Source organism: Oryx dammah, unplaced genomic scaffold, assembly GCF_014754425.2.
Source record: "Oryx dammah isolate SB20612 unplaced genomic scaffold, SCBI_Odam_1.1 HiC_scaffold_5, whole genome shotgun sequence".
Classification (NCBI taxonomy): domain Eukaryota; kingdom Metazoa; phylum Chordata; class Mammalia; order Artiodactyla; family Bovidae; genus Oryx; species Oryx dammah.
Window position 1 is genome coordinate 77,945,326 of NW_024070189.1, and position 13,486 is coordinate 77,958,811.

At 39.1% G+C, this 13,486-nt stretch overlaps 1 protein-coding gene and 1 non-coding gene across 2 annotated transcripts in view; both read left to right on the forward strand.

Moving 5' to 3' along the window:
* The first annotated feature begins 338 nt into the window (after window positions 1-338).
* The window catches only part of SRFBP1 (serum response factor binding protein 1), a 70,175-nt gene continuing 57,027 nt past the window's right edge, over window positions 339-13,486 (forward strand). The window contains exon 1 of the mRNA XM_040241704.1: window positions 339-520. Coding sequence (XP_040097638.1) covers window positions 485-520 — 36 coding nt within the window. The 5' untranslated portion in view covers window positions 339-484. The remainder of the gene's footprint in view (window positions 521-13,486) is intronic.
* TRNAC-ACA lies at window positions 9,318-9,389 on the forward strand. The gene has a single exon. It is a non-coding gene; the product is annotated as a tRNA-Cys (tRNA).

The following is a 13,486-nucleotide window of genomic DNA, read 5'->3' on the forward strand; positions in this document are numbered from 1 at the left end:
AGTTATACAGTGAGGATAGGGAAAAAGGTGAATCTAACAAAAGTGCTTGTCAAAAGCGCAGAAATCTTCACAAAAGCTAGGTAAAAATTCGGGGCAAAACTGGTCGCTTTCATTCCCATTGAGACAAGAAAAACAAGGTCCTTACAAAGCTGAACCCATTTTGCAAAGGAATATAAGAAAATCAGCATCCTGAAAAACTTCTGAAGAAGGCAATAACTTGCAGAACACCCTCTCAGCCGCCAGCCTGCCTGGTTTCCATAGGAACACGCAAATCCGGTACGGCGCACTCTACGCAGGAAGTTGTTCTTCGTCATTTCCGCTCCTCTCCTCAAAGTCAGTGTACCTTTTACTTACGCGTCTGCTTGAGCAGACGGCGGATGCATTTTGGGCCACTGAGGCCGCCGTTGGGGGCGTGACGACGCATCCGCTTTCCGGCAGCTACAGTTCACGTGCGGCAGCGGCGGATCTTCTGCTGAGAGCTACCATGGCCGAGCCGGGGACTTTGAACCTCAATAATGAGGTGAGCACGGAGGTCTGGAAACGTGTGGGGCTGACCTTTAGGGGCCTCAGGACGGCTTTTCTGCGTCTTTTGGAAGGGTCTGGGACGAGGCGGGAAGTGCCCCTAACGGCTCAGGCGAATTTTCTGGAACTCTGAGGACTGACAGCCGTGACTCCCCACCCCTACTCTTCCACTTCCTGGTTTCTAGGTGGCTGAAATGTCTTTGGACGTCGGTTGTCTTGAATTTTTTTCCATGTACCTTGGGAAGATCATTTAATTTCTCTATTCAGTAACCGTTTGTAAAACGAAGCTCATGGTAGTACTTCCTTGAGAGGTCGAGAGCGGTGGCTTTCCCTAGGAAATTGCTCATCTTGAATGAGACCGTATCATTTATAAGGATGAATGCTTCCTCAGTACCTCATTTCTTCTTTCAGCTTTTGTTCCATTTCTCTGCTACCATCTGCAGCAAAATTTTAATACTTGCTGCCCCCAAGTTTTCATCTCACCTCTTTTAAATCCAGTTTTATCAGACATTTGCCCTCATCACTTCCACTCACGGGTTAATTTCACTAGCTTACCGTTTTTTGTCATTATCTCCTTTCTGGTTTCTGGTTCTATTCAAGAAATTCAAAAGTCATCGAAGCATTGAAGTAGGCTGGAAAGCGGGGGTCAGTTGAGAACTTTACAGCTCCAGCAAAAGGAAGTTCCTCGTATATATTCAGTGGTTATGTGTCTGCTCTTTAGACATACTTTCTGTTTTTAAGCAACCTGTATTCAGGTAGGAAAGGGTAATCGCATCCATCAATGATACAGAATACTCACAGGGAAAAAAAAAGATACTTAGTGCAGAAAAGTTTACAAAGAAAGGAAAATGAAATGAGTGATATTTGGTCTTGATCTTTAAGGATCTTACACAAGATTGCATTTAGTGATTCAATGAAGGGGAAAGAAGGCATTCTAGCCAGAGGGACACATAGGCGAAGAAAGACTGTTTTTGGTGTAAAAAGAAAAAAAAAAGGTAATATAAATATGGCAATGGTTGAGAAGTATGTTTTTATGTAAAACATTAAATTCTCTAAAAGTATGGGGCGGGGAGCGGAAGTGGGAAACATCTTGAGTTATACAGGAGTAAAGAACACATTACTGATGAGAACTTGTGAGATGAAGTAGGAAATAAAGTTAGTGTATTACTGTCTTCAGTTCAGTCATTCAGTCGTGTCAGACTCTGCAACCTCATGGACTGAAGCATGCCAGGCTTCCCTGTCCATCACCAACTCCCGGAGTTGACTCAAATTCATGTCCATTGTGTCGGTGATGCCATCCAACCATCTCGTCCTCTGTCATCACCTTCTCCCGCTTTCAGTCTTTCCCAGCATCAGAGTCTTTTCAGATGAATCAGTTCTTCACATTAGGTGGCCTAAGCATTTGGAGTTTCAGCATAGCATCAGTCCTTCCAATGAATATTCAAGACTGATTTCCTTTAGGATGGACTGGTTGGACCTTGAAGTCCAAGGGGCTCAGAGTCTTCTCCAGCACCACAGTTCAACAGCATCAATTCTTCGGTGATCAGCTGTCTTTATAGTCCAACTCTCACATCCATGCATGACTACTGGAAAAACCATAGCTTTGACTAGGTGGACCTTTGTTGGCAAGGTAATGTCTTTGCTTTTTATTTTTTATTTATTTATTTTTAAAATTTTTACTTTTACTTTATTTTGCTTTACAATACTGGATTGGTTTTGCCATACATTGACATGAATCCACTATGGGTGTACATGTGTTCCCAAACATGAACCCCCCACCCTCTTCCCTCCCCATAACATCTCTCTGGGTCATCCCCGTGCACCAGCCCCAAGCATCCTGTATCCTGCATCAGACATAGACTGGTGATTCGTTTCTTACATGATAGTATACATGTTTCAATGCCATTCTCCCAAATCATCCCACCCTCTCCCTCTCCCTCTGAGTCCAAAAGTCCGCTGTACACATCTGTGTCTCTTTTGCTATCTTGCATACAGTGTCATCATTGCCATCTTTCTAAATTCCATATATATGTGTTAGTATACTGTATTGGTGTTTTTCTTTCTGGCTTACTTCACTCTGTATAATCGGCTCCAGTTTCATCCATCTCATTAGAACTGATTCAAATGTATTCTTTTTAATGGCTGCATAATACTCCATTGTGTATATGTACCACAGCTTTCTTATCCATTCATCTGCTGATGGACATCTAGGTTGTTTCCATGTCTTGGCTATTACAAATAGTGCTGCGATGAACATTGGGGTACATGTGTCTCTTTCAATTCTGGTTTCCTCGGTGTGTATGCCCAGCAGTGGGATTGCTGGGTCATAAGTCAGTTCTATTTGCAATTTTTTAAGGAATCTCCACACTGTTCTCCATAGTGGCTGTACTAGTTTGCATTCCCACCAATAGTGTAGGAGGGTTCCCTTTTCTCCACACCCTCTCCAGCATTTATTGCTTGCAGACTTTTGGATCGCAGACATTCTGACTGGTGTGAAGTGGTACCTCATTGTGGTTTTGATTTGCATTTCTCTAATAATGAGTGATGTTAAGCATCTTTTCATGTGTTTGTTAGCCATCCGTATGTCTTCTTTGGAGAAATGTCTGTTTAGTTCTTTGGCCCATTTTTTGATTGGGTCATTTATTTTTCTGGAATTGAGCTGCAAAAATAAACTCAAAATGGATTAAAGATCTAAATGTAAGACCAGAAACTATAAAACTCCTAGAGGAGAACATAGGCAAAACACGCTCCGACATAAATCACAACAGGATCCTCTATGATCCACCCCCCAGAATTCTGGAAATAAAAGCAAAAATAAAGAAATGGGATCTAATTAAAATTAAAAGCTTCTGCACAACAAAGAAAAATATAAGCAAGGTGAAAAGACAGCCTTCTGAATGGGAGAAAATAATAGCAAATGAAGCAACTGACAAACAACTAATCTCAAAAATATACAAGCAACTTATGCAGCTCAATTCCAGAAAAATAAACGACCCAATCAAAAAATGGGCCATGTCTCTGCTTTTTAATATGCTGTCTCGCTTGGTTATAACTTTTCTTCCAAGGAGTAAGCATCTTTAATTTCATGGCTGCAGTCACCATCTGCAGTGATTTTGGAGCCCCTCAAAATAAAGTCAGCCACTGTTGCCATTGTTTCCCTGTCTATTTGTCCTGAAGTGATGAGACCAGATGCCATGATCTTAGTTTTCTGAATATTGAGCTTTAAGCCAACTTTTTCACTCTCCTCTTTCACTTTCATCAAAAGGCTCTTTAGTTTTTCTTCGCTTTCTGCCATAAGAGTGGTGTCATCTGCATATCCGAGGTTGTTGATATTTCTCCGGGCAATCTTGATTCCAGGTTGTGCTTCACCCAGCCCAGCATTTCTCATAATGTGCTCTGCATATAAGTTAAATAAGCAGGGTGACAATATACAGCCTTGACATACCCCTTTCCCTATTTGGAACCAGTTTGTTGTTCCATGTCCAGTTCTAACTGTTGCTTGCTGACCTCTAGATTTCTCAGGAGGCAGATCAGGTGGTCCAGTATTCCCCTCTCTTTAAGAATTTTCCAGTTTATTGTGATCCACACAGTCAAAGGCTTTGGTGTAGTCAATAAAGCAGAAGTAGATGTTTTTCTGAAACTGTTGCTTTTTCTATGATCCAGCAGATGTTGGCAATTTGGTCTCTGCTTCCTCGCCTAAATCCAGCTTGAACATCTAGAAGTTCATGGTTCATGTACTGTTGAAGCCCAGCTTGGAGAATTTTAAGCATTACTTTGCTAGCATGTGGGATGAGTGCAATTGTGCAGTAGTTTGAGCATTGCCTTTCTTTGGGATTGGAATGAAAACGGACCTTTTCCAGTCCTGTGGCCACTGCTGAGTTTTCTAAATTTGCTGGCCTATTTCGTGCAGCACTTTCACAGCTTCATCTTTTCGGATTTGAAATAGCTCGACTGGAATTCTGTCACCTCCACTAGCTTTGTTCGTAGTGAGGCTTCCTAAGGCCCACGTTACTGTCTTACTGCCAGGTTAATAAGTCTGGATTTCACTTGACAGTAGACATCGGGGTATATTGAAGAGAACTCTTGAAGGTATTTGGTTTATATTAATAACCATATGTTAAGCTCGTGCTAGTTACAGAAAGGATTTGGTGGTCTTTTTTCCCGTTAGATTACAGGTGAAGTATAAAAGCCCGTAATCGGAGTGATGTCCTTGGAAATTCACTGCAAATACTAGTGAGTTTCCCATTTGATTTTGAAATTACTCTGAAGAGTGGTGACAGTCGTTTACTCTACTCTTCACTTAAGGTTCTTTATTTTCCTTTTAGCTAGTTTCCAGCCCTCTTCAGAACAGTTAAAATTTGACCTTTAGGATGTTGTCACCAATTTCATCTCAGTATGAGCTAGGTGTCCATTCTTTATGCAACCAGGATGCTTCTATGCTGAAAGCATTTGTTTACCTGTTTCTCTCTTTTTGTGTGTGGGTCTATCACCTGCACCATGTGTGATCTATGAATGTTTGCTGGATGATTGAATGAACTAATCAGATTAGGAAGTTTATACATCCCATTGGAGAAGGCAATGGCACCTCACTCCAGTACTCTTGTCTGGAAAATCCCATGGACAGAAGAGCCTGGTGGGCTGCAGTCCATGGGGTCGCTAAGAGTCAGACATGACTGAGCAACTTCACTTACACTTTTCACTTTTCACTTTCATGCATTGGAGAAGGAAATGGCAACCCACTCCAGTGTTCTTGCCTGGAGAATCCCAGGGATGGCAGAGCCTGGTGGCCTGCTGTCTATGGGGTCACACAGAGTCGCACACAACTGAAGCGACTTAGCAGCAGCAGCAGCAGCATACATCCCATAGTGAAGTCAATGTTGTATGTTATAATATGAAAGTAGGGGAAAAAAGACAAAGTGGTGATAGTGGAAGAAAAGTGTTATAATTTAAAATTAATAGAATGACTACAAAGGGAAAAACATATTGCTTACATAAAAATTCAAAAACCCAGGGGGAATAAATGAGACAACCAGTTAGAAGAAAAATACTGTAGATATGACAGATAAATGGCTAATGTCATTACTATAAAATAGCTTAATGGAAACGAAGATAAATAATCTCATAGGAAATTGGTTAAAAGAAATGAATTAACTTATTTAAGTAAGAAATATATATATGAAAAAGAGTTCAAATTCACTGTTTTCTTTCATGTCTTTCCATTACTTTTTCCCCCTTTTAAAAAAATTTATTTATTTTGAATTGCAGGAGAATTGCTTTTCAGTGTTGTATTGGTTTCTTGTTGCCATACAACAACTCGAATCAGCCCCCTCCTTCTTGAGCCTCCCTCCCACCCCCATCCCACCCCTCTAGGTTTTTCTTCATCTCCACTATCCTAATCCAAGTTATATCTCCCAGCAGAACTGCTGTCATTGCCTCCCAGCTACTTGACCCATCTTCAATCTCATTCTGTAGTACAGATGGAGTGTGATCTTAAAAACATGCATAATCATGTGTTTTCTTGCTTAAAACTGATGGGGTGGTTTCCTGTTGCTTTTGGTCAAGACTGCTGCTGCTGCTAAGTCGCTTCAGTCGTGTCCGACTCTGTGCGACCCCACAGACGGCAGCCCACCAGGCTCCCCCATCCCTGGGATTCTCCAGGCAAGAACACTGGAGTGGGTTGCCATTTCCTTCTCCAATGCATGAAAGTGAAAGTAAAGTCGCTCAGTCATTTCTGACTCTTAGCGACCCTGTGGACTGCAGCCTACCAGGCTCCTCTGTCTGTGGGATTTTCCAGGCAAGAGTACTGGAGTGGGGTGCCATTGCTTTCTCTGTTGGTCAAGACTAAAGAAGGCCAATCTCTCCACTATTATACCACACCCCTCACCTGCCTCAGGCACTGTACTCAAGCCACACTGGCTTTCCTCCCTGTCAGTCATAGCCCTACCATGTGCATAGGTGGTATTCCTTTTATCCTTAGCTCCTTTTCCTCTAAGTACATTTTATACGTCTTTGTTGCTTTATCAGGGAAATGGTTCTTGACTTCCATTTACTCCTTTTGTGAGCTTTTGTAGCACTATTTACTTCTTTTTAGCATTTGTAAGAATTGCTTAATATGAGGGACATGTGAACATGAGAGATTTCTTATGCCCTCAACCTGACTAAATTTTTGCTCACCATCATATCCTCAGTGCCTGTGTGTTTACTGAGTAACTCGAGACATTGTTTTTTTGATCATTGATAACTGAATAATTAGCTCTTCTATAACTGAGATTCAGGAAGATTTCAGGGATCATATAACTGCCTGAAATTATATGCAATTTGTTGTGCTTATGCCTGTCTCTGGGGGGCAGAGGTTTTGTCGTATTTGCAAAAATTTGTAAATTTCTGGTATTATCTTTGAAATATTGATATTCATGAAGTGAAGTGAAGTTGCTCAGTCGTGTCCAACTCTTTGCAACCCCATGGAATAGTAGCCTACCAGGCTCCTCCCTCCATGGGATTCTCCAGGCAAGAGTACTGGAGTGGGTTGCCACTTCCTTTTCCAGGGGATCTTCCCGACCCAGGGATCGAACCCAGGTCTCCCGCATTCCAGGCAGACGCTTTAATCTCTGAGCCACCGGGGAAGTTGTTGATACTCATATCTGTGGTTAATTTGATTGGAATCCTTTTTTCATAATTTTTAGTTACAGTCTTTTCTTTTAAAAACTTGAATGGCCAGCTAATTAACAGTATATTTAATTTCAGAACTTCTTGTGAAAATAAAAGCCTGACTGCAGACACAACTATTATATTATGTGAACTTTAAATATGTTCAGCCCTAATTCTTTTTTTTTTCCAGTTGTTTTCCAAGGCTGACAGCTGAAAGTTACAGAACACTTCCTGACTCTAGGTTCTTAAAATACATGTAGTTTTCTGAAAGAATATAAGCTCCTACCTTTACTTTAAAAAAAAAATAAAATCACTTTTTACTTAATCTTATGATTATTTATTGCATATTTTATCTTCAATACTCATGTGGACTTTGAAAAGAGAATATTTAACTGATTTATTATAGTAGCTTCCCTAATCTTTAACATTGTTCCTTGTGTATGGATAATAATAAGTACTATATACTTACTGGGCAGATAAAAGTATGAATAGTTCAACTGAATCACTTAATGTTTAAATGAGGGCGAGAAATCTGCTAAATGTAAACTTTTTTCTCCCTTTCCATTAGAACCAGAAATGGGATGTATAATTGAAAACAATAGTGTCAAGGCTTTTAATGGATAAAGAATTTGCAAATCTAGAGCTGGATTTTCTCCAGTCATGTAGGCTGCAATGGTATATAAAAATGAGAATTAGAAGGTGAAACATTCTGATATGGTAAAGTACTTTAATTCTACAGGAGAACCAAGGGCTTCTATATGAAAATGACAATATTTTATTCTTGATAGCAGATTATCAAGGAGTCTATTAAAAAATTGCTTTCCATGTCCTTTAAGATAGTAGAAACTAAAATCCAGAGAACAAGCTGATTTGCAAAGGCTTATTGTCAAAAACTGATTTTGTATATGTTTTTGAAGTTGCAAAACTCCAGTTTCATAATTAAATATGTGATAACTTTTTAAATAATTCTTTACTGAAATACTAAACTAGGTTCGGTATAAGAGAATCATTTTCTGTTCGGTTCTTTAACAGTTCTAGAAAATTATGCTAGGTGGCAGCATATACTCAATCATGATTAAGTTGTAGACCATCACCAAGCACTGTAGAATTTTAAATTGTTGTTCTTCAGAAATAAAAGATATAATTCAGTAATAATATATCATCCAATAGGTCAAATTAGAAGTTCTCTGTGTAAAGCTGTAGTTAATGTTATTAACTATGAAATAGTTCAAATGTATGGATAAATGATACAAAAAATATCCTTGTAATCTACTTCCTATATTTAGCAAATATCAATATGTTGCCATATCATAGTGCTTGATTCCACCTACCTTCCTTTCCACATTAGAAGTAAACATTACTCATTCTGTGTGTTTTCTCATATGTAGTTTATAATTTTTGTAACATATACCCATATTCATAACCAGTGTATAGTATTACACTTTACATGTGAGATATCATACTGTTTAAATGCAGTATCATACTATGTATTCTTCTAAAAGTTATTTTTTCACCTAACAGTATTTTCAGAGTTTATCCATAATACATATAGATCCCTGCGTTGATCCAGCATTTTCTCTCTTATGCAACATTTTGTAAGAATGCCACATTGAGTAGTCTTGTGTGGAGCCCTCTTCTATAGCTGGAGGTATGTCTTCTGGACAGATTCCTGGAAGTGGGATTTTGTTAGATATTGCCAGTTTTCCCCAGAAGGAGTATACCAATTTGCATTCTGACCAGCAATGCATGAGTTCCTGCTCAAAGTCTCACAAGCAGAATGTGTTACATTCTGTTGTATTTGCTAGTCTGCCAGGTGAAAAATAAAAGTGAAAGTTGCTGAGTCATGTCTGACTCTTTGCTACGCTGTGGACTATACAATCCGTGGAATTCTCCAGGTCAGAATACTGGAATGGGTAGCCTTTCCCTTCTCCAGGGGATCTTCCCAACCCAGGGATCAAACCCAGGTCTTCTCCCACATTGCTGGTGAATTCTTTACCAACTGAAACAAAAGGGAAGCCCAAAAATACTGGAGTGGGTAGCCTATCCCTTCTCCAGCAGATCTTCCTGACCCAGGAATTGAACCAGGGTCTCCTGCATTGCAGGTGGATTCTTTACCAACTGAGCTAGCACTAAGTAACGAGTGGACTTCCCTAGTGGCTCAGATGGTAAAGCATCTGCCTACAATGCAGGAGACCCGGGTTCAATCCCTGGGTTGGGAAGATCTCCTGGAGAAGGAAATGGAAACCCACTCCAGTATTCTTGCCTGGAGAATCCCATGAACAGAGGAGCCTGGTGGGCTATAGTCCATGGGGTCGCAAAGAGTCAGACACGACTGAGCGACTTCACTTAAGTAATGAGTAAACTGAAGTTTTAATGTGTCTTACAAAACAGAGGAGTACTCGGATTTTTATTGGCACTGCAAGCTTCTCCAGAGCAGCTGGATCTTTGAATAATTGTTTTCTAATAACCATGTGTTTGTGTTATAAATTAATTCATATATTATGTAAACAAAGCATAAGCAATGTACTATTTAGATCAATGCAAGACATTATATATATTATGGATAAACTGAAAATACTGTTAGGTGAAAAGGTAACTTATAGAATGATACATATTATGATACTGCATTTATACAGTATGATATGTGGGCTTCCCTGGTGGCTCAGACAGTTAAGTGTCTGCCTGCAGTGAGGGAGACCTGGGTTTGATCCCTGGGTCAGGAAGATCCCCTTGGGAAGGAAATGGCAACCCACTCCAGTACTCTTGCCTGGAAAATCCCATGGACAGAAGAGCCTGGTAGGCTACAGCCCAAGGGGGAGACAGCCCATGGGGTCGCAAAGAAACAGACACGACTGAGTGACTTCACTAATTCATATATGTAGCAAAGTTACTACATAACCAAAAGAGGTTGGCTAATTGACAGACTAGCAGATAGCCAACTAGGCATAATTTCAAAGTAACATTTACATTTACCACAGCAAGGGTTTTAGTTGCATGATTCAGTGTTGGGCTGTGATAAAATCTGTCCCCATAATCGAGTTATTCCCGTCCAAATTGGAGTTTCCAAGGCTCTGAGCTGGGGAACCTTTCTCTGGAATCTTCTTGATTCAGAAACTGCCAGCTTTTGCTCTTTGTGGTTCCCTTTCCTATGTTTATATTGAGTCTTGCCCGTATGTTCACATGGTCTTTTTCTGAGCAAGTATATTAGCTTTTCATTTGATCATCATAATTTTTCTACTATCTACATAAGAGTTGATCCAGGTTTCCATTACTGTGTTCAGATTTCACCAGGTTAACTGAGGGCATCTCTGTGCCCAGGTTCTAGGTGATACCTCACTTTCAGTGCATGTGTTCTGTGTGGATGTGGATGTTTGTGTGTCTTAACTCTTCTTGTGCTCTTGCAGTTACTGAATGCATTCTTTTGCAGCTTAGAAGCACTCAGTGTGGGCTTACCAGTCTCGGTAATGATGAACTAGAGTTTTGTCCTTCGGTTTTTGACTTCACACTCTTTTACTTCTTTTTCATTGTGTCTCTTTCCTGTCAGCACATTTCATTATTATTCCTGTTTTGTCCTTTCTCACTTTATTTCTCTTTCCTTGTTTTCCTCCCAAACAGTATTATACGCTTTTCACATTTGTAACAATCACAGTTATGTTTGCTTTTGGTTAAAGAATTCACCAAAGTGTGTTGCCCTTAAGCAGTACATTGGCCTTCTGACAGTCCTGGGTGTTTAAGGACTGTTTGTTGATGTCTGGGATATCTGTCAACCAGCTTCATAATTCCTGGGTGACAAATGAATTGGCAGTCTTTTAAATTCTAAGTAAAGGGCTACTGGTAGCTGTTTGTCAGTTGTGCAAAAATAAATTTAAATGCTTGGAAAAAGCTAAGTGTTTGAGACAAACAGTGTGAGGAAAATAAAAGTAATAATTCCATTTTTATATGAAGTGAATATATGTATTTTTTTAGTATACTAAACTTACCAAATAACTGAAAAAGTTAATAGGCTAAAAAAGCATTTTTTGGCATCGGCATGAAACTAAGTACATGAAGCATTCCCTTTGGTTTTCAGAATTCCCTTATGCAGTAATGACAAACATAGTGCTTCTTAAATTGGAGTTTTAAAATTGGAGTCTAGCTTTCCCATGATTGGAATGTAACTGAGGACCGGTTCTGCTTCCTGCAGTTTATTAATTAAGTTTGGTTAACAGCAGTTAACCAAATGGATAATCTTCTCCTGCACTTGCAGGGTACAACAATTGGAAACATTTGTTAATATATTTTATCACTTGCTATTCATTTTATGAATGACTTGACTTTCAGAAATGGATCATAATCCACTATTAGGCTGCTTATGAAATGTAGCAGTTCATTTTTGTACTTAAATCTGATCTCAGTGGCTTTTTGTTTATGCAGGTATGTTTTTTTTTTTCCTAAATAGATCTAACTTTGAAACAAATTCTAAAGAAGTCAATGTTAATAGTGGAAATCTGATTATATCCTGTTAATATATTACTGTTTAGAAACAGTGAATGATCATGGGAGTATTGCTCCTTTTCTGTTCATTTACTTAACAAATATTTATTGAACACGTGTTATATGTCATCTGCTATGCTAACTGTTAAGATACAATGTTGAATAAAACCGGATATTTTACTTTCATGGAATTTATAGCCTAGTGGGAGAAAGACACATTAAGCATTATCAGATTAAAGGTAAAATATTAAAATAGGGTCATGATAACTCTATAAGCACTTTTTGACCCTCTGAGGGAGGCCAGAAGACACTTTACTGAGAAATGACAATTAGGCCAAATCAGATAAGATGTTAACAAGCTAACAAGAGGAGAAAGAGTACTCCTAACAGAGAAGACAGCAGATGTAAAGACTGGTGGTAGTTGTAAGCATGGTGAGAATGGACTGAAAGATGGCGCTTGTGGCCATCCTAAGGACAGTGGAAACCACTGAGCTGAAGAGAGTTAAGTAAAGGCGTTACATCAGATCTAAGTGTTGAAAAATATGTTCTGAATGAGTTGTGGATAACTGATTGGAGAAGGACAAAGATGGATATTGATAAACTAGTTGGCAGTAACTCAGCCAAGAGAGCCAGGAAAGTCAAGATAGAAGGAAAAATGGTACAATTTGGGAGATAAATAGGAAATAAAAGTATTAGGACTTAGTAATAGATTCATTGTGAGGGATTTAGAAAAGAAAGTTAAGTTTATAATTGAAAAGATTGTTCTATTCTCTTAAATATGAAAGACCAAAAAAGAATTCCAGTTGGGAGTGAATAGCATGGGTTCAGTGTGAGTTGGAGATGTTTTTAAGCATACTTGAAATGTTAAGTAGGCAGTTACACATTTAGGTCTGGAGCTAAAGTGGAGATCTCAGCTGATTGTAGACATTTTTTAGTCATCTTTCTTAGGTGGCAAATTAAAACTGTATATACACATATGATCACTTAGAGCTAAAAAAATATATCTTGAAAGGAAGAACTGGCCTAATCAATTCAAGACTAATTAGATGTGGATGTGTCTTCAAAGAAGACGAAGACGAAGTGGCTAGAGAGAAAGAAGGAAAACCAAAATAAGTATTCTGGTATACAAGAAAAGGGGAGTATTTTAAGAAGGAGAAATTATTCATCAGTATCAAATGCTGCTGAGATTTCAAGCAAAATAAGTCTGAAAAATTCCTGTTGGCTTCAGGGACTTTTAGAAGTCATTGGTGTCTTTGTGACAGCATTTAGTAGACTAGTGGAAATGGAAATTAAACTGGAATTATATGGCATGCATAAATGGAGTGATCTGTTTGAACATCTCTAAAAAACCTGACTCTGGGGCAGTTGAAGAGAGAGGATGCTTCCTGTAAACTTTGTAGTGAGGTGGTTTTGTTTCTGTTTTTGATGAAAATGACTCAAGCATGATCAAAAATTGGTGTGGACAAGGGATGGGGACGGATGTGGGGGATGAATTGGAAAATTGGAATTGACATAGATAAACTACCATGTGTAAAATAGATAGCTTGTGGAAACCTGTTGTGTAGCACAGGGAGCTCAACTCAGTGCTTTGTGATGAAGCAGATGGGTGGAATGGGGGGAGGGAGCTCCAAAAGGAAAGAGAAATGTATATATATACACATGTAACTGACTCACTTTGTTGTACACTGCTAACACAGCATTGTAAAGCAACTGTACCCCAATTTTTTAAAAATGCGTGAGAAACATCCATTTAAGAGATTGACAATGCTGGAGTAAATGCATAGTTTGTAGTGAGCATTCTAGGAAGGCAGAAAAGGATGGGACCCAAAATACAGTTAGAAGA